General features: G+C 37.5%; 2 protein-coding genes across 2 annotated transcripts; one reads left to right on the top strand and one right to left on the bottom strand.

The window, feature by feature from the left end:
• Positions 1-104: 104 nt before the first annotated feature.
• Positions 105-4,479, bottom strand: LOC113683137 (uncharacterized). The gene is made up of 5 exons (XM_027200352.2): positions 4,009-4,479; positions 2,725-2,839; positions 2,102-2,138; positions 1,784-1,907; positions 105-1,665 (listed from the first exon to the last, which is right to left on the bottom strand). Exons 1-5 carry the CDS (start codon positions 4,387-4,389, stop codon positions 1,144-1,146), a joined length of 1,179 nt encoding a protein of 392 aa, XP_027056153.2. The 5' UTR covers positions 4,390-4,479; the 3' UTR covers positions 105-1,143.
• A 7,900-nt stretch (positions 4,480-12,379) lies between these two features.
• Positions 12,380-19,474, top strand: LOC113683143 (uncharacterized). The gene is made up of 7 exons (XM_089213095.1): positions 12,380-12,566; positions 13,356-13,538; positions 14,505-14,761; positions 15,241-15,355; positions 16,021-16,057; positions 17,018-17,144; positions 17,665-19,474. Exons 2-7 carry the CDS (start codon positions 13,445-13,447, stop codon positions 18,181-18,183), a joined length of 1,149 nt encoding a protein of 382 aa, XP_089069221.1. The 5' UTR covers positions 12,380-12,566; positions 13,356-13,444; the 3' UTR covers positions 18,184-19,474.
• Positions 19,475-19,558: the final 84 nt, after the last annotated feature.

The following is a 19,558-nucleotide window of genomic DNA, read 5'->3' as shown; positions in this document are numbered from 1 at the left end:
TAGCATATATTTAGTGATAATGAGATCATAGATGGCATTTTGGTGCACAGCCGAGTGTATCAATGACGTCTTTAACTTAGACCTCGCTGACCTTCTCACCCACGCCTGTACCAGTTCAAAGTAAAGTAAAACCAGTTTTTTTAGGCAAGACTTTTCGTCAGACTGAAGAATGGGCTAGTGTTAGCTCGTTTCAATAACCAATTGTTTCCAGGCTACATTTGCTCTCATTCTTCTTTTTATTCCAATCCTTGTTCACTTTCTCCACGAGCTTCGTGCTATCCCAAGGCACTTTTTAATGTCCCTGCGAAGTAGGGGAGGGGTTGGTCTTAGTCCCTGGTGCTAACACTGCCCCGCACTACGACCAGTTCTGAAGAAAAAACGTCAGGCTTGTTTTTAACATTTTCTTTGTTCGCGCTCTCTGATAGATGGCACGGGTTTACCTCATTTCCTCGAATAAGCACCCACGCTCTAATAGGCACCTTCCCCCAAATAAGCGCCAAACTCATGGACATAATATCGAACTAATGCCCCCTGCAGTCAATTAAGCGCCTCCCAATTTATTATTTGACAACACACCGTGATGCGATATTTTCTTCAGAATAATTAGATTCGGGCAATATTTAACATTGGTTCTGTGTGAAGTTAATCTCCGTTTAAATTTATTCGCTTATTCTGGATAACAGTATAATAAACAGATCAGATTAAGTATATAGATAGAAGGTATTAAAAACTTTTCTTAACCTTGAATTTTTAATGCACAGTGAATTTTAAGATGAAGAATTAAAATGTATGCTTTCTAAACTGAGATTTGCTCAGTAGAGAACTTTGAACAGACAGGGTAAACCATGCTTTGACACTGAATAAAACAGTTCATATACATTATACGTTCATGTTTATAATTATTGCAGAGTTTGTACATATTTTAAGAATTTGGGAAGAGAATACCGTATTGGTAATTAATGAAATACTCAAAGAACAAGACATTGCCTAACACAACTGTCGCAGACTAATATCGTCAATACATGGAATAAAGTCGTCCTTCTTAACCGATTCAGACCCTTGTGGGTAAAACTTTTAAAGAAAACGAGCGAAAAATTAACCCGCACGAGAAGCTATTGGCTTCTCAGGGGGTAATTTTCCTCTTTACTGTACTAGGATATATCCTATGGCTCTAATGTTTTTGTCACCATTATCCGGGCTAAATTTACCGTTGGCTACGTTTCCACATGTGTTAGTGCTAGAACTTCCCCCCATACCGAAGCCTATCTTAGAGTCTGGCGTTGCGCAGTCATCCTCCTGGTTAGCAAAAATACCAATTCGAATTTTTTGCGCATTATTCTCGCCAGCAGCAACATTAAAACCTTCTTTGTTGCAAAAATGCTGCATAGAAGATTGCGAACCAATTAACCATTTCCAGGTGTTACGTCCGAGTGAGGTGGCGTGGTATTGTCCTTGAGCGATGAGCGAGTGAAACGAACTGGCTTGCTTGTTGATCAAAGTAAATCTTTTCTGAGAGCCTATCTTCATACCGAGACAGATCTTGTTAAAAGGTGTATCCCAATAGGTTGGTAGCTTGGTTTCTTGTGAGTCGAATCCCGTTTGTCCTCCAGCAAGGTTGTAAGGATCTTTATTTGTCCAGTAGTTAGCGTCGTTGTTGAAAGTACTCTGATAGAAATTGGAAATATACCTATTATTAGTATTTACAACTATACCCAGTTGTTTCAGGGCAAATTCATAACTTATATTAAGCAGTGATTTTCCAGGGCCCCGATGATTGTCATACCTTAGTGCCATCAACCTTCATGACAGTAGTCCATCCGCCATTCCCACATCCTAAATTTCCCATATGACAGTAAACGGCAGTTTGCTGTCCATCAATGATCAGTGTTCTAAGCTGACTTGATGAGCTGCAAGATCAAAAATCGCAAAATAAATTAAACTTTCAAAGATAGTAATTTCAGCTACTGTTAGAAAAACTCCATCGATCGCTTCTTAAGGGATCTCTTTCTTTTTTACTTTTTTATTGTTTTTAAACAAGTACCTCCGCATAAACCATAAAGTTAACCATGTGCAAAAAGTAACCGTGACTACGGTAACTTACCTAATCGTGTTGTAGACTTGGTTGCATGACTTCAGAGCTGCGAAGCGTATAGTATTACAACATTAGTTTTATTTGTATGTCGACAAAATTAAGGAGCGATTGCCTAGTCAATCGTCAAATTTTCAAGCGAGAGTTTTATTCCCAAACGAGTTCACAAACAGGAGCGAAAGAATGGATGAACGGGCGAACGGGCGAACGGGCGAACGGGCGAACGGGCGAACGGGCGAACGGGCGAACGGGCGAACGGGCGAACGGGCGAACGGGCGAACGGGCGAACGGGCGAACGGGCGAACGGGATGAAGCCGCTCCATTTCTATAAAACTCTTACTTCCCCATCATTATCTCCTGCCACCCTTCCCCCCTTACTCTAAACAAAATCTCTGAAATTAAAACACGGGGCGTAAAATGATGCTGCTATTTTCTTTATTTTCCAAGAACAATAAAATGTAATAATATGCAATATTGGAATGTCATGCAATTTAGCTAATAAGTCTTCCAGTGTGGAAGCCTCAAGAATCAATAAGCCTCTCCCCTTTCCCGTGTGCTCAGTTTTTAATGGACCTATGGCTTGACAACCACGCATCTCGAATCTAAAACAATGTGTGCAACTAACATTTACCAACCTATTTCGCAGAAGTTTCCTGCGTAACCTGGAGCACAGCTACAGTGATATTGGTTGGTAACGTAATCCGGAACACAAGTTGCATCGTTTTGACACGGAAAGCTTGAGCACGATGTCTAAAAAAATGTTTATGAATGTATTTATTGTTAATACGTGGATGCTGGTCAGGCTCTCACTGTCTATCGATTATTGCCGACAGGTATTATTTCTGTAGCCTGAGGTGATCAGTAATAGAAACCGACCCCAGTTTTAGTGGACTCCATATCAACAGCACACAATATTCATCATACTTCTACACGAAGAAAGACGCTGCGGAAGTGAAGTTTCTAAGCCCAGACATGTCAGCTCGCCGGCCACTGGACTAGCTCATCTTTTTTCAAAACGGGCACAAATAAAGGTATCAAATGACAAATTATTTGCTCGATAAACTAATTTTAATTCAACGATTGGAATAAAAATCTTTCAGTTTTGTCTACTTTGCAAAGTGCTGGAATGCCCAAATTAAAAAATCTAAAAAGTAAAAAATAAAAATTAAAAAAATAATACGAAAAGGAAACACAATACAAAATAAAACAAACAGACAAAACAAAATCCACACACAAGAGGAGCCTTGATGTATTGAGTATATACCGAAATTTGCTCTGGTAAGCGTGACCAATGACACTGTCATGGAATACATTAATAAGTGGGTATTCTTTAGAGTGAATTTCTTTTCTTTTCCTTTTTTGAAACTGTGATAAAATTCCTTCGTTGAGTTTGAACCCTATCTGTTTACCAGTGTATGTTCATGTTTTAATTAAGTAAACTTGTCTGATAAATGGCGCAGAAGGCGGCATAAAGTAAGTTACTTTGAATAACTTTTGTTGGAGAGTCGTTTTTATTTTTTTTTTCTTTGGGACGAGAGGATGAAAAAAAATATCAGAGCTTAAAGAAAAAAAAATCAATTCGGCATGAAAAGATGACTATTAAAGCATTACACCATTGAGAGATCTGCAAACTGTTTCCCGGTCCTATGGACGTCATGCAGGCAAAACAATTTTGCCTCCGCGAAAAAAAAAAATTGACTTTTGATTTTTAGGCAAATGAACTAAACAAAAATTATATTGGAATTGCATTTATTTAAACGAAAATTTACTCAAAAGGTGTAATGACAGAAAATGTGTTTTTTGATGCTGTTAAACTCTTTTCAAATTAGTAGGTCAGGATTAAAGAAAGTTATGCAATGAGATCACCCCTAACACTGCAAATGAAGTAAAAACAATTATATTGTTATATTTCGAAATACCTTTATACTGTAGTAGTGATATCCTTGTGAGTTCACTAGCTCTTCAGGACTTGCAGTATACTTGTCTTTATTTAGCGACTCGCAGAGAAATTTACTATCCAACCGCGGAGAAGAAGCAACGTTAAATGATGAACAATTCGGATCATTCACACAGATCAAAGCACACTCTTTGTAGTTACTAACAGCAGTCAGTGAATTTGATGCTACCTGAAGACGATGGAATTTGTCGACTACAAAGTTGCCATAGGATACCTTACTTTGACAGCCGTTCACTGCAATTCCCCGCTTCAAACCACTACTGCCGTTAATTTGAAGGTGGCCCTGGAGCGGCTTTATAAAGAACGCAAAGAAACATGCAAGACTGGATGCAAGGGCTTGCATTCTATGTCTTTAAAGGTTAAGCGATTATCTGCTCAGGAAAACGTTCAGCCGCTTCATCTCCAGTAGTTTTATAATGCTCTATGGCTTAATACTTCTGTTCGTTTTTAAAAAGCACCTGCTTTGTTAACGCTACAAGTAAATTATTTCAAATGAATGGCTGTTATGTGTTTTAACATCGGAGTGTTTAAGTTATCACCAACAACAGAAAGATAAGACTTATTTTTAGTTTTCTGATTGGTCACTCGATCTAAATATATCAATTCTCACCCACATATGATTGAAGGGATAGCTTTGTTGATTTATGTTATGTCATTTGGGGTTATCCAAAACCAGGAATATGCAAATAGCAAATTTATTTTTTACAAATGAAATTAAACATGCCTCATTTTCCATCTCTGGATAAGCTCTGGCAATCAAATGACGAAGCTAACTTCGTTTGTCATGAATTCGAATGGTTAGCATAGGCGCCATAACTATTTTAGGAATACCTCTATGTTTAATTATAAAAAAACCAAACATCGAGACCACCTCCAGGATTTGCTCTGTCTGATTTATACGATAAAGTTAAACAGAAAATTAAGTTTCGGTTGTAAAACAAAGAAAATCAATTTGACTTTACGCATTACTTCAAATCTAATACCTTGTTTAGAGGTTGACTATAGTTGCTCCTCTGGGAAAAAGCAAACTAGAATTTTCTTTTTCAAACACACCTTTTACAGCTGGTGACGCTTATCATCAGCAGTGTGGTGAAGATAAAGTTCGCCGATTGCTGCAATGGTGTTATTGCATGACAACTATATCGGCAATAAAATGGCCGGCTTTCGCCTTAATGTTCTCATTCTTATTGCCCTTCTCATTATTCTTTTCAGTTTGTTCGGTTTTTATTTTTTCTTTCAATTTGTTTGTTTCATTGAGGGGCTTTGGCTTACTTGTTCACCGTTGTTACGGCAATTTATTAAAAGAAAAACTCTCAGCCATTGAAGGACGTTTTATGTTCTTCCTTTAACGGTCATGTTTCCACAGTCTCCTGACTAAAATTTGGTTAAAAATTGCTTCGACCTTGAAAGCCAGTGCCAGCAGCCCCTGAAGGCATTTTTAAGCTTTTCTTAGTTACTGGAGTTAAAAAATATCGAAAACTAGTTAATATAGTATTTTCCTCAGTTAGTTAACCTGTTTGTGGAACTCCTTGTGGTTAAGTGTAGGCATTTTTTTATATTGTTTGGATTGTGTCCCGGCCTACAAGCGTACTTTTTCTTTAATCGTGTCCCGGTCCCCACCGGTCAACCTCGTGGATTGAAATTCGTAAATACATTACGTAATTTTTAAACCAAATAACCTCATGACACCAGCAAAAAGATACGGGCCCATAAAGCTAACACTAATCAACCCGCTGTGTCAATATATGATATATCATGGCTTTGTCCCTGCATACCTGGCACCTTTTCCAAAAGAATCAGGTAACTATGCGACAGCAAATTTAGTTGTGTAGTTTTAACACGCACTGTCAGCTTGGTCATCGGCCATTGAGCCGATTCTATTTTTGGCGCAATTAGAAACATTCAAAAATGTAAAAGCTTCCCATTTGATTATGAAAGTATCTGAGGCTAGTCGACTATATGCGTCCTCACAATCAATAGCTGTCGATTTAACATCGTAGAACATGTCAAAGCACGTAGCTTTCCTTAAGCGAGGCTTTAGAAAAACCTTGACATAAGCTGGTGATGTCCTAGCAAATGTGTGATCATGATTACATCGCATTTATATTGGAGACAATTTTTTAATATTCTTGGAGTGAAAATGTAGCTAGATAATGCACTTATCATTTATTTATCGTACAGAAGCAATCGTAACGCTCGAAAATATAACAAACATCAGTCGTCAGTATCACGTCTTACAAGGGAAATCAATCAATTTAAGCGCTGTAAACAATAGGTTTAAAAGAAACTGCGAATGAATAATGTAAGAATATTATGATTCCAGGATTCCCATGCTGCATGTTGTATAACTTCGAATTCACTTTACCGGCTTTTTTTCGGAAAATCGAAGAAGCAAATTTGAACCATAACTCTCAGTGTATCAGAAAGTTCACTTTTTACAGCTTAAACATTATTTGTCCAATACGGTAAAAGCTAATGAGGATCTCATTGGGCGCTTAGATGTATTCCATAGTTTTGATAAATTTGTCACCGTTATCTGGGCGGGATGACGCACCATTTCCACTGCTAATTCTGTCTTCAGGGTGACCCTGCACAGCCGAATCCAATCCTGGAGGCACAAGAATCACAATCACTTTTTTCATTTGAAGCGTTACTGATCCCTTACTCCAGCGCAAACTGGACCATAATTACAACCTGCATTGATCCTTCGAGCTCCTTGTTGCAGTTTGGCTGTAAAGAGACCTCGGAGCCGAGCAGCGTTTTCCGGGTTCCACGACCCAGCGAAGTGGCTTGATATTATCCGTCAGCTATCAGTGATTCCAGCGGAGATGCCTAATTGTTAACGAAAACAAACAAATCGACTCTGTCCTCCTAAACTCATACCGAGACAGATCTTGGAGAAGAGTGTGTCCCAGTAGGTCGGTAGTTTGGTTTCTTGTAAGTCAAATCCAGTCTCTCCTTCAACAAGGTTGTATTAATTTTTATCTGACCAATACCTTGAGTTGTAATGGAATGTATTCTGGGTTAAATTGATTACAAACTTAGTTAGTATCCAGTGTTATCATTAAGCCTAGATATAAATTTAAAGCATTTGGAGGCAAGGACGTGAGTGGAATTTGAAATATACGCCTCTTTTTTCCCAGTGAAATTAAATGAAAAACATATTTGTAATGGGGGAGGCATTCACCCTTACTTAATTATCATCTTAGTTAGGAAATGAATAATGCTCAAGAGCACAAAGAATCCTTATCATAAACTACAGTGTATACTACCTTATTGCCATCAATCTTCTTGACAGTTGTCCAAACTTCATCACCACATCCAAAATTCCCCATATAACAGTAAACAGAAATTGGCTGCGCATTGATGATAATTGAAGCAATTTTGCCATCTTTATTTGACCTATACGAACCCCAAAACACCACAATAAGCTTCTCGTGATTTACATTTCTTGGCAGGGACTTTATGATAATTGTTGAAAATTTACTTAGGAACGTAATAGTGTTCAAAATATGACTTGAATGGGTAAAAAGCAAAAGCGCTTCCTTGTAAACGTACTCTGAAGGTAATTAGTAATAGTATCATTTAAATTGGCACATGATTCTTTTTTGAGTTCCGTTGTTTTGTTACCATATCACGATTTCTCTTTATAAGAAAAAAAGGGAAGTCGTAACTTTAACTTTTAGTGAATTTTCACTCTATGGTAAAAAAAGAGTAAATGTTTGTGGTCGATGAGTTATAGAAAATAATTGGTGTGCAGATCTCTTATTTTTCCTGTCTTTTGCCAAATTATTCTTTGTAAACTGCAGTTGTTGAGTGTAAGATTCTTACAAAAAAGACAAATAAAAAAAAGTTAATTGGGATGAATACAGAAAAAAAAGGGGATTAAAAAATAGAGACATCAGTTTTAAGAAGTCTCGCTTGTCTTCATCATAGACTTCTTTGCATGACTTCAGTGCTACAAGCAATAGAATATAATGTCATTGTTTAAGCAAGTTTCCCCGGTCTTTGTTTGAGTACATGTAAAAATACCAAACACATTAATCCAAAGTCAGGCGTCTATAAATTTTATACGTAATGTTACTTGAATTTGATTCGAAGACTCACCTTTTTGGCAATGAAGCCCTGCGTATTCTGCTTGACAGCTACAGACATAGCCATTTACTTGGTCTGCACACGTCCCTCCGTTCAAACAGGGACTATTAGTGCACTCATCGATATCTGCAGAAAATTTGAACGAAAATTTCGGGAACTTCACCGAAGAACTGGAATTTTATAGAAAATATTATGTTTGTGATTGTCCAACTGAAGCAAAAGTTGCCTTCATGTTATGGTGAAAATGCCATATCAGGCATTAAAGCAGCCAAGAAATGCTTTAAAAGCTTATGGGAAACGTAAAAGAGTGTAAAGTTTTGAAATTTGAAGCGTGCTATAGGGAGCAATTTTGTTTACAGTATTCAGCTTTCAACGTATTTGTTCAAGCGCGAAACATGCAAGTTTGTGTACACACCATCACATTACCGTGTTTATGTTTCTGCACGTACACACTACCTTTGATAAAGATTTATTTTCCGTCAAATCCTGTTTAATTAATTAATTAACGTCGTTTGTAAAGCCTTCTCGCGCGTTCAAATTAAAGTCGGCGCTTGACTATAGCGCGACAGTTTGTCTAGGCAAAGTTGTATATTTCACGTTTGAACAAACACCGAAAAATTATGCCCTTCACTACGCTTTGTTAGAAAAGGAATCGCTGCAGCAAAACATGTTGATCAAAATAAAGATTCTGATGCTGAAATTTATTATTGACAGTCGGGGAAAAATGAGCCATGACAAAAGCCTACAAATTCACGCTGAAAGCTGAAAAATTATTTTGAACCCTGATCTTTAAAACGGGGAATCTTTAAAACCGGAAATCTTTTAAAGTGCGAATCTTTAAAACGGGGAATCTTTAAAAGCGTGAATCTTAAATGTGGGAAATATTTAAAAGCGGGAATCTTTAAAACGGAGAATCTTTTAAAGCGTGGAATGAAATCGACCCAATGTATGAGCGGTCTGTGGAAAAGTTGCCCTCTCAGGCGGGAAATCGTTAAACATTACCATTTTAGAGAATCCTGCTTTTAAAGATTCCCCATTCCCCCTTCTCCATTCTCCATTCTTCACTCTCCATTCCCAATTCTCCTTTCCCCATTTCCCATTCCCCATTCCCCATTCCTCATTCCTCATTCCCCATTCCTCATTCCCCATTCCTCATTCCCCATTCCTCATTCCCCATTCCTCATTCCCCATTCCTCATTCCCCATTCCTCATTCCCCATTCCTCATTCCCCATTCCTCATTCCCCATTCCTCATTCCCCACTCCTTATTCCTCATTTCCCATTCCTCATTCTTCATTCCTCATTTCCCATTCCCCATTCCTCATTACCCACTCCTCGTTCTCCATCCCTCGTTCCCCATTCCCAAATCCTCATTCCTCGTTCCCCATTCCTCGTTCCCCATTCTCCATTCCCCATTCCCCGTTCTCCATTCTCCATTCTCCATTCCCCATTCCCCATTCCCCATTCCCAGTCTCCATTCTCCATTCCTTCATTCTCCATTCCCCATTCCCCATTCCCCATTCCCCATTCCCATTCCCCATTCCCCATTCCCATTCCCCATTCCCCATTCTCCATTCTCCATTCCTCATTCTCCATTCTCCATTTCCCATCCTCCATTCTCCATTTCCCATCCTCCATTCTCCATTCCCCATTCTCCATTCCCCATTCCTCATTTCCCATTCCTCATTCCCCATTCCCAATTCTTCGATTTCCCAATTCTCCAATTTCCCAATTCTCCAATTTCCCAATTCTCCAGTTTCCCAAATCTCCAATTTCCTAACTCCTCAATTTCCCAAATCTCCAATTTCCCAATTCTCCAATTTCCCAATTCCTCAATTTCCCAATTCTCCAGTTTCCCAATTCTCCAGTTTCCCAAATCTCCAATTTCCCAAATCTTCAATTTCCCAATTCTCCAATTTCCCAATTCTCCAATTTCCCAAATCTCCAATTACCCAATTCTCCAATTTCCCAAATCTCCGATTACCCAGTTCTCCAATTTCCCAATTCTCCAATTTCCTAAATCTCCAATTTCCCAATTCTCCAATTTCCCAATTCTCCAATTTCCCAATTCTCCAATTTCCCAATTCTCCAATTTCCCAAATCTTCAATTTCCCAATTCTCCAATCTCCCAATTCTCCAATTTCCCAATTCTCCAATCTCCCAATTCTCCAATCTCCCAATTCTCCAATTTCCCAATTCTCCGATTCCTCAATTCCCTGTTCCTTGTTTTACAGATAGCCTTCTTCAACGTAAAAAAAGCATGGAAAATGTGAAATATGATCGAGCAATGGTCGAAACTTGTTTTGTCGTGACTGCAATGTTTACCTTTCTCATTAAAAGAGGTGCTCCCAAAGAGGTAAACTTTTTGGTCTAAACTGACGTGTAAAGGGTTACATTTCAAGATTTCTGGTTAAAGCAATGCCCGTCACGAATATTGGCCATATTTTATTATTACACCTGTTTCACAGCGGTTTCTTCCGTAACCAGGAACACAATCAGAGGGGTATTTGTTGTCAGGGTAACTTGGCACGCATGTCACATTGTTGTGACGCGTAAACCTTGAACATGCGTCTGTGGAAAAAAAAAATTAAAAAGTATCGATGTTATCACTCTGCTAGGAGAAAGCGAGAAAACGGAAGAAACTTTCCATAATTGATAGACCCTGCAGTCAAACCCATCACTGTCATGCACTTAAGGATTTAGCCTGGAGTCCGTCAGTAACTAATAATTACTTATTGACGGATCAACGATCAGTGACGGCAGCTCTGAATCTCCTTTTGAATATATTTTGAAGGTGAAAGCACCCCATCGATACATTTGCAAAACAAGAAGATTGGAATCACTTAGATTATTATTTTTTTAAACAAAGCAAGATTTAGAATCACTATAAATAATCTCTAACTTCTGACCATAGTTCCCGTATGAAGTGCGACCTTCAGATCTTTGTAACTGAATTCCTGTGAGCCACTTCTACCGCCAATTTTAATTTGGGCCTCGAGCTCCTTAGCAATGGCAAGCACCAGAGCGTGATCAAAATAAAAAAACACAGGTAAACATATTTTGTGCAAATAGAGAACCTCACATCTTACTGTTAAGTAAAATGTATATGAAGAACTTTTCATTCAACCTTTTATAACGAGTAGCCTCTTATCGCTTTATCTCAAAATAATTAAATCTCCTTGCTTTGAAAATATTAACTAGCCTAAAATCAAGACGATAAAGTGTAGAATTCTATATTCTGATTGGATAACCTATAATTTTGTTAATTAGATTTTGCCTCACAAGATGCCGCCATATGTCATCCCAAACGTTTTATTTACGTATTTGTTAGACGTTATTAAAGGAATGATGGCAAAGCAAAGTATACAACCAGAAATTGAATGTTATCATGAGCCGACGGAATAATGAATTTTTACCGGTAGCTTTTCATTTGTATTTTTTATGTATTTTTCAAACATTGGTTCTCACTGAAGATGTTTCCTCGTAAATTTTACATTTCTAATTTACTTGGCAATTCTAACTACCATTTCTATTATACTACTGCACTTTGAAAACTGATTCATAGGTTGATCTTGTGTAACATTGGTTTTTACGCACTACTTTTATGTACATTTTTGTCGCAATTTATCATCAACACATATCATTTAGAAATCGCTGCGGTTCAGCGTTTTATAAAAAAAAAACATTACATAGAGCTGTTATGTTAACCACCTTTTCTCTCTTGTAGTATAATATATTCCACTGGCGGACGAGCGCAAATCTCGTGAATGGGCTCCTATTTATGCTCAGAACAAACTAAGAGGGAACTATCAAAAATGCCTTGCCTTCTTAACATTAAAGAAAGCACATGTCATCGTGAGGGTTATTTCTTTCATATTTTTCATTCTTCCTTCTCTCCTCTGCGATTGCGTTCTAGAGGCGCGTCTGAAGTTAATCGGTCAGTGCAAGGTCTGTCATCTACTTCGTTGTTTCACAAGAAAACAATCTGGGAGCTTTGGGAAGCGTAAACACTGTACAGCTGTAGTTTCAACGGTTTAGTGTCTCCTTAAGTCAAAGTAGAAGATATTTGCCGTTTTCGCAGTATTCTCCAAGGCTAGTGTTTGTGTACTGGAATTTCCAGGCACGATTTCTCTTATGTGCTATGCAGGTGCCCCCCCTTTTGCATGGCGAAGATATGCGAGGTGACTGAAACATAAATGCAAATAGAATGAGAGAAAGGTAAGTTTTGTCATATGAACTTCGTAATAGACCTCGTTCGCCGTGGAGTCTCTGTGGCACAGTGGTAGAGCATCCAAGCGCGGTATTGGAAGGTTTAAGGTTCGATTCCTCATGGGGACTCAGAATTTTTCTCTGTCCCAGGCTCGTGACAAGACGAAAAACATCTTTATGATTTCGATAGATGGCAAGAGAAGCTCAGAGAACTAAGGTGCTTATTCTTCGAGCTTATTCCTGTTATTACAAAAAAATATCAGGATTGGATTTTAAGGTCAGGGGTTTTACAGGGAAGACCGCTCTGGGTCACATATCAATATTTGTGGATTCCGCTTGAAGAAAATTTTAGAAAGTTTTTATTCTTCGTGATGTTTAAAATGAGATAAAATAACACTAATATAATTTATGTTGATTTTAGACCGGTGGACGAAATACATACAAATATACATCATTTTGAGCCCACGATTGAAATCGACTTCGTTTTGTATGTTCAAGCTTTTTTCTTTTTTTAACTCTCTGCAACAAACAATTGAACTTGACACTCTTTCTCTGTTAGGTATTGGTCAGCATTAACCATTACAGTATACGAAAGTCTATCAGGCTCGTAATCGTCCCCGTCTTTCCTAAGAGGGCCTCCGGTCCTTGCGACTCAATACTTTTGGTCTTTTAGCCAATTGTTTATGTTGTGTTGGGTATTTTGTTCTGAGAATTCTAACTCTAACTCTCGATGAAAACGGTTGCTTCTTTCAGCCTGACCGCCATTTTGTTTTGTTGTGATTTCACGACTTTCCTGCGAGTCAATCTAAAACCAACTTTATGTTTTAAGTCCTGATTTCAATTTCACTGTTTCCCTCTGAATTGTCACTTTCTGCCCTGTTTGGAATTAATTGCGTGTAATCAGCCCATGAGTATGCTGAGTTTTCTCCTAGAATATTACTAAGATGCATGATTAACGTTTGAATTTTTTTGTCCCAACACATAAATTATTCATTTGTATTCACAGAACCTGCTGAAGACGGTAATGACAGGTGCGGCAAAGTGTTCAGGAGCTAAAACAACCACTGGCGACAAATATACATTTTGCCTACAGTCATGCAAGCATTATCAGTCATAACTGTCATCAAATTGATTTCTTTTCACCTAAGCCTTTGGCTTTTAATTTCAAGCAGAGTGATTTGTTACACAGGTAAGAGGCTTGCTTTCTCTATTTATTTTTCAGTGGCATCCTGATGATCTAAATTTCCCTGCATTATTTGAGCACTTATCCAAATTTCCATTTTTTTTCGGAGTAGGTAAAGTTACCGTGTCCATAAAAAAAAAAAAAAAAAGATTTCAACTAAATTTTGAAATGACTCAGTACTCATTGAAATTTTTTTTAGGGCCAGTCGATATCCTTAGATTGATTATTTACGGGAAAATGATATTTACGAAAACGACGGCGAGGACGAGAGCCTTGAAATCAATAATCGACCAAAGTACACATAGCGTAGTGTCAAATTCTTAGAATTCATGAAGAAAATTGTCGTTACTTTCACACTGTTATCCATCGGATCTCTGGTTGAACTTAGGCTGCTTTAGGTAGATAAAGCCTTTTCAGGTAATATTTTGGACAATCATTAATTTCGGTTTCGGTGATATTCAGAATAATCAAGGTCGAGGTGGGGGTTATCCGCTGAAGCCGAAGCCTTCATATAATAACCCTCACCGAGACCTTGATTTTTCTGGATATCACAAAAACCGAGTCTGATTATTGTTTTATCATATACGGAACGAAAAAATATGGTCACGACAATAAGTGGAACTGATAATGTATTTCTAAATATTAAAAATATAAACACCACGAAGCAACATAAAGCGCGCAAACTGCTAAGTGCAAAGCGCGGGAAAGAAGGTTTGCAGAGCTGATTGGAGGTATTTTATTTTATTCGAAATAAAAAAAGAAAAAAAGCAAAATAGAAATTGTACGAATTTCATCACACGTACCTTACTACCTGAGAATAACTAATTAAGGTAGTACAAGTCTGTAGCCTGAGCAATCACTGTTTTTTAGTTATATTCAGAATTTTCCAATAATATATACATATATATGTATTTTTTTTTTTAATAATTTTTTTTTTATTAATGTGACTACCTTCACTTTAAAATTCATCAGGTTTCACAAACATCATTCACACTTTCACGAGACACTGGCACCATTACCTAAATGTGACAAAACTTGAAACGTTCGTAGTAAAAGACTCCTTTAATTGTGCGTTTGAATGTCTACGACTTCCTTCGTGTGTATCTGTGAATCTGGCTTCTAGCGAAGGGTTTGATGGGAAACTTTGGTGTGAAGCACTGTCCTCTGATAAGTATAGAAACAAAGCGGATTTCCGAGGAAGCGAAAGTTCGCATCACTTTTCCATCAAGGTATAGTTTCAGTTACATAATTCTTTTGCTAGAGGTCTTTTTATCATATCTTGAATTTGCATGTAATATCTTGTATTTGCATGTATAATGCATTCACTGTTCCCTATATATGCCATTCGACATATTTCTTCTGATCGATGTCTGTTCATCGCATCTTGCATTTACATGTAGAGTACATTCACGGTGGCTATGGAATTCGGCTCTCTGTCACTGGCTATGAATTCGATTCACTGGGTAAGAAGTGGTCAAAACATGGCGTTAAAGAGTCAATTCTTATGCAAAACCTCTTTTTGCTTATTGAAACACGATTTCTGATTTGTAGCTGTCGATTTACGTTTGCAGTGAAACGACCCTTCAAAAACGAAATATATATGATAAATATTTCTCGCGCAGGATTCGCATCATCATAATTATTCTTATCACCTTTGTATCTATGTAATCTTTTATTTTTCATCCATTTTAATTCCTTCGTACACTAGTCACCTTGTTCTTCTTCTCCTTGTCAAAACGGTGGTACCTGTTTTGCAAACTATCGAAGGGACTCATTTGAATGTATCTGTGAGGAAGGTTTTATCGGAAGATTTTGCGAAACAGGTAGGCATAAAAAATTTTACATATCGTGGTCAATAGAAATGTGTCACTCATTATTACTACTATGATAGTAATAATAATGATAATAATAATAACTTTTGTTATGATTGTAATCATTTTTATCATCATCATTGCCACCATTACTGTGCAGTTTAAGTAAGTTTGGAATTTGACCGTGCTAAACGTTCAATGGCTTTCTGATCAACCAGTTGAAGACTCCCTCTGATCTGTTAAGAGAAAACAAGAACGACAAACATTTTTCACGGTGAGCTAGCTTCAAAAACCAATCACAGCAGTTTCCCTAATTTATTTTATTCTTTCCTTACTGTGTACATTGAATAAAAGTCCTAAATAGAGAAACAAATATCTATTGGTATCGAAGCTCGAAGAAGAAGGCACTAGGTTAAGACGATTTTTCATTTCTGAGCAAATGATCGATTAGTGGGCTGTGAGTACCTTTGGGCGTTGCAATTATATCGATTTCAGAAAAATTTCAATTAAGCTTAAGGATGGTTAAGAATATATGAAAGTCATATATTTAGCCTAAGGAGTTGAATAAAATGGGAATAATAAAATGATAGAAATTACAAAGCATAAATAACTAAATGAAAAATAATTCTTACATTTAAGATTATTTGACATAACATCGTAACATTCCCTTTTTTTAGGTGCGAGGTCATGCAAGGAGATCTATGAATCGAACTTGTAAGTCTTGGAGTTTTCTTTTACTACCACGGATTCATATTTTATGGAAGACAATAGAGTTAAGATGGAGCTTAATAAGGTTTATGCAAGATTCAAGCTAATTTGTGTACGAAAAAAAGTTAGAATCAGTTGCTATTACACCAAAAAAATTCCGCTTCTGTTTACCCCTTAGGACTTTTTCTTTAATACAATCCCGATTAAGTCATACCTCCCTGCAGTCTTCGCTCAATAAAATATATTTTCAACTAATGCTGACATCATACACTTCATCTGAAGAAGAAAAATATTCCCTATCGTCGGAAATTTGCTTAAAACATCAGGAACAACAACGAAGGTCCTCGGCTGCTTGAAAATACTGCTGATTGGCATGCGTGTTGATTACTTTGCAAATTATGAGAACAACGTGCCCCTCCCCCACATCCAGAATGGTCCCTAAATCCCCTTGCAGAAACTCTTCGACAGCCAGTGCTTAAGAGCTTTATTGCATTTTTTATTATAATGAAGAGTTGGAAAGTTAACTGGCAAGAGCTTCGCTTTTAGGCTTGTTTAATCTATATATTGCATCTATGCAGTCTTCGGTCTCTTACCAGCAGCCATTTCTACTAAAACGAATCAAAGTCTGATTCAAGACCACTCTATTTGACTCATAATGAATACATTATGTTAAGCTGTTTATTTTACTTGTGTGACGGGTTGCTGGGCATATGAGGAGAAGCCGCGTTTTGGAGAAGTACTTTGGGTGGAAATTTGCTTTCTATTTTTAGGGGGCTATACATTCCTTCACTTTAGAAAGGAGACCAGTCTCTAATTTCGAGGGCTTGTTCTGGGAAAAACATAATCGAACAAAATAATAACAGCGAAAATGAATTGCCCACTACTACAATATTTTTGTACATTAACTATATATCCAGTGCACACAGAGCAAATACTAGAGTTTAGTCATTGTGATTTTTATGACAGGTTTAACACAAGTCAGTCTACGACCCTCCGTTTTGACTTATCTCCAATTTCTGTTTATTGTCATGTGGGAGATTTGGGGTGTGGAAACGGGGCATGGACAACTGTTATGAAGATTGATGGTACCAAGGTATCATTTGTATTCAATTTGAGCCATTAGTTTATCTCTAGTAGAAATCGTTCTGAGCACTGTTCTCACCAGTTTAAGCGTTATTTCAAAGCGATTTTCCTGTTAGCGAGAATGGAGCCAAATATCAGCTGTTAACACTCGTTTTTCCTTCTTTGCTTTCTTCCAAAACCAAATTAATTATAACGGTAACTTTCACGATAACGATAATGATGAAAATGAAAGATGTTGCTGTTCAATGAATGGCACCGATATACCCGAGGAGAGAAAAGTCTGATTGCTCCTTATCCTAACAGGAGTAAATCCTATGCCCTTTTGATTACTTCGGATGCTCTACCACTGAGCTATAGGAAACTCGCAGTAGGCTGGGCCATGTAACAAGATCCTTAGTTACGATGAAAATGTTGGTTAGTAGAATGTGATGTGGTTGGTGATGCAGACTTATATCCATTTGTATGAAATATTTCAATCATAGTTTTCCATCTGCTTCATTATTTTAAGAAAATGCTGTCTTTTCTCTCAGAGAACCTTCCATTATAATTCTACATACTGGAGTGATGAACGCGATTTCAATACCCCCGGTGGAAACACTGGATTTGATTCCGAAGAAACCAAACTGCCAACCTACTGGAGGACGCCATTCACCAAGATCTGTCTCGGTATGAAGATCGACCAAAAAGTCAACTTCATTGTAATCAATCATCATTCCAGTTCTCTGTTCTCACTGATTGCGGATGGGCAATACCGTGCCACGTCACTTGGCCGTGACACGTGGAAAACACTGATTGGTTCGCAGGCATCCTTACAGAATAACTGCAATATCGAAGGGTTTAATGCTATTGGTGGCTCTGTATCTCATTCTAAAGCAAGGATTGGTTACATTGCAAATGAGCAAAACGATTGCAGCTCATGTGACTCTAGAATAGGTATTGGGACTGGGGGATACTCGGATGACGGTAATACTTGTGGTAATAGGGCCTCGCACAACCCAGACAACGGGGTAAAATCTATTAAGGTCATGGGCTACGTCTTAGTGCAATAAATGGTAGTTTATCCCCAAAAATACCTTAGGATTACACATGGTAAAGTCTCTTTCAATTTCTCTTTCAGTAATGTTATCTTCTCCTATTATCACTGCGATTTGCATCGCCATTATTGATCGAATTTGCATTTCTAAAGTTAGTTAATGTTTGTCTTATTTTTGTCTTATTTTTGACGGGCGCCGGAATCCCGGTGTTTAGGTCTTCCCTTATTTCTAAAAATGGGGGCCTCTGCTGCTAAATGCAGCCTGGCCAAAGTCCCTCGCAAAGCGCTACGAACTAGACGGATATAGCGCTATAAAAATCCTTCATTGTTATTGTTATTATTATTATTATTATTATTTTTATTTTTATTATTAGTATTATAAGATAACAGCAGTATATCATTCTAATGTTCGTAGCACTGGGACAATACACTAGGTGACGTAATTGACGGCACATGAGTATGTCTTCCTCTTCGCTTGTGCGTTTCTGTAGTTTTAGCAAGCAGATCAGGAGTTTGAAAGTTATGTTGCCAAAATTACAAAGAACAATATGAGTTGAGTGATAATAAGGGTAGTTAAAAAAAGGGGGAAGTAGGGGGTCTTTAAGAAAAATATTTCGTTGCACAAACCTAAATAACGTATATCACTCAGTTTCAAATCCTTCCTAACGTCTTCTGTCTGTGATTTTAGCAACGCAACTAAAAAAAAAAAGGACATATATTTATTATTACATAGTAAATACGTGACTTGATAAAATGTTCTGCAAAGTTCTACGGTATGCAAGTCAGCATGACTCAACAGTCTGGATATTTCGAGAATCAACAACAATTACCCCTAACACTATAAATATGATTCTTTTCAATTTGCAGTCATAGCAAGCTCAATTCTTTTTAGTCATTTTTCGACTGGTTTGTTTTTTTTTCTGTTGGGATTCTCATATTGTCCTCGCGTATTTTATTCATATTTTCCATGATCATCAATTTGGGAGGAAATAGTAAACTTAAAATCATTTTAGTAAAGAGGGTAAGTTTCTAAAAAAAACCATGGTGTAAAGAAACTATGGTTAAACTCTCTAGGGGGCTAATTTATGTTATAAACTCAGTTTCTAATGCTAGATAACCCTGTTAAATCATTTGACTTGGTAGCTCTTCAAGACACGAAATTTATTTGTTAAGAGGCTTAGATAGCCATTTTGTTTGGAACATCGATGGGAGCCTTTATCGGGGATTAATGCTATTGATATTGTATATTTTCAACCATAGAAATGCATACTAGCTGTATAGGGCATTGATTAAAATGGACGCTTATTCAGAATACAGCGAATGAATAACATAGAAGCCCTCTCTCCTCCATAAGCCCCTAATTTCAGTAGCCCCCACCCCTCCCCTGCTTG

This window comes from Pocillopora damicornis, chromosome 7 (genome assembly GCF_964200805.1).
Source record: "Pocillopora damicornis chromosome 7, jaPocDami1.2, whole genome shotgun sequence".
Lineage (NCBI taxonomy): Eukaryota > Metazoa > Cnidaria > Anthozoa > Scleractinia > Pocilloporidae > Pocillopora > Pocillopora damicornis.
Note: the sequence above shows the minus strand (reverse complement) of the source record. Positions and strands in the feature narration are given on the sequence as shown.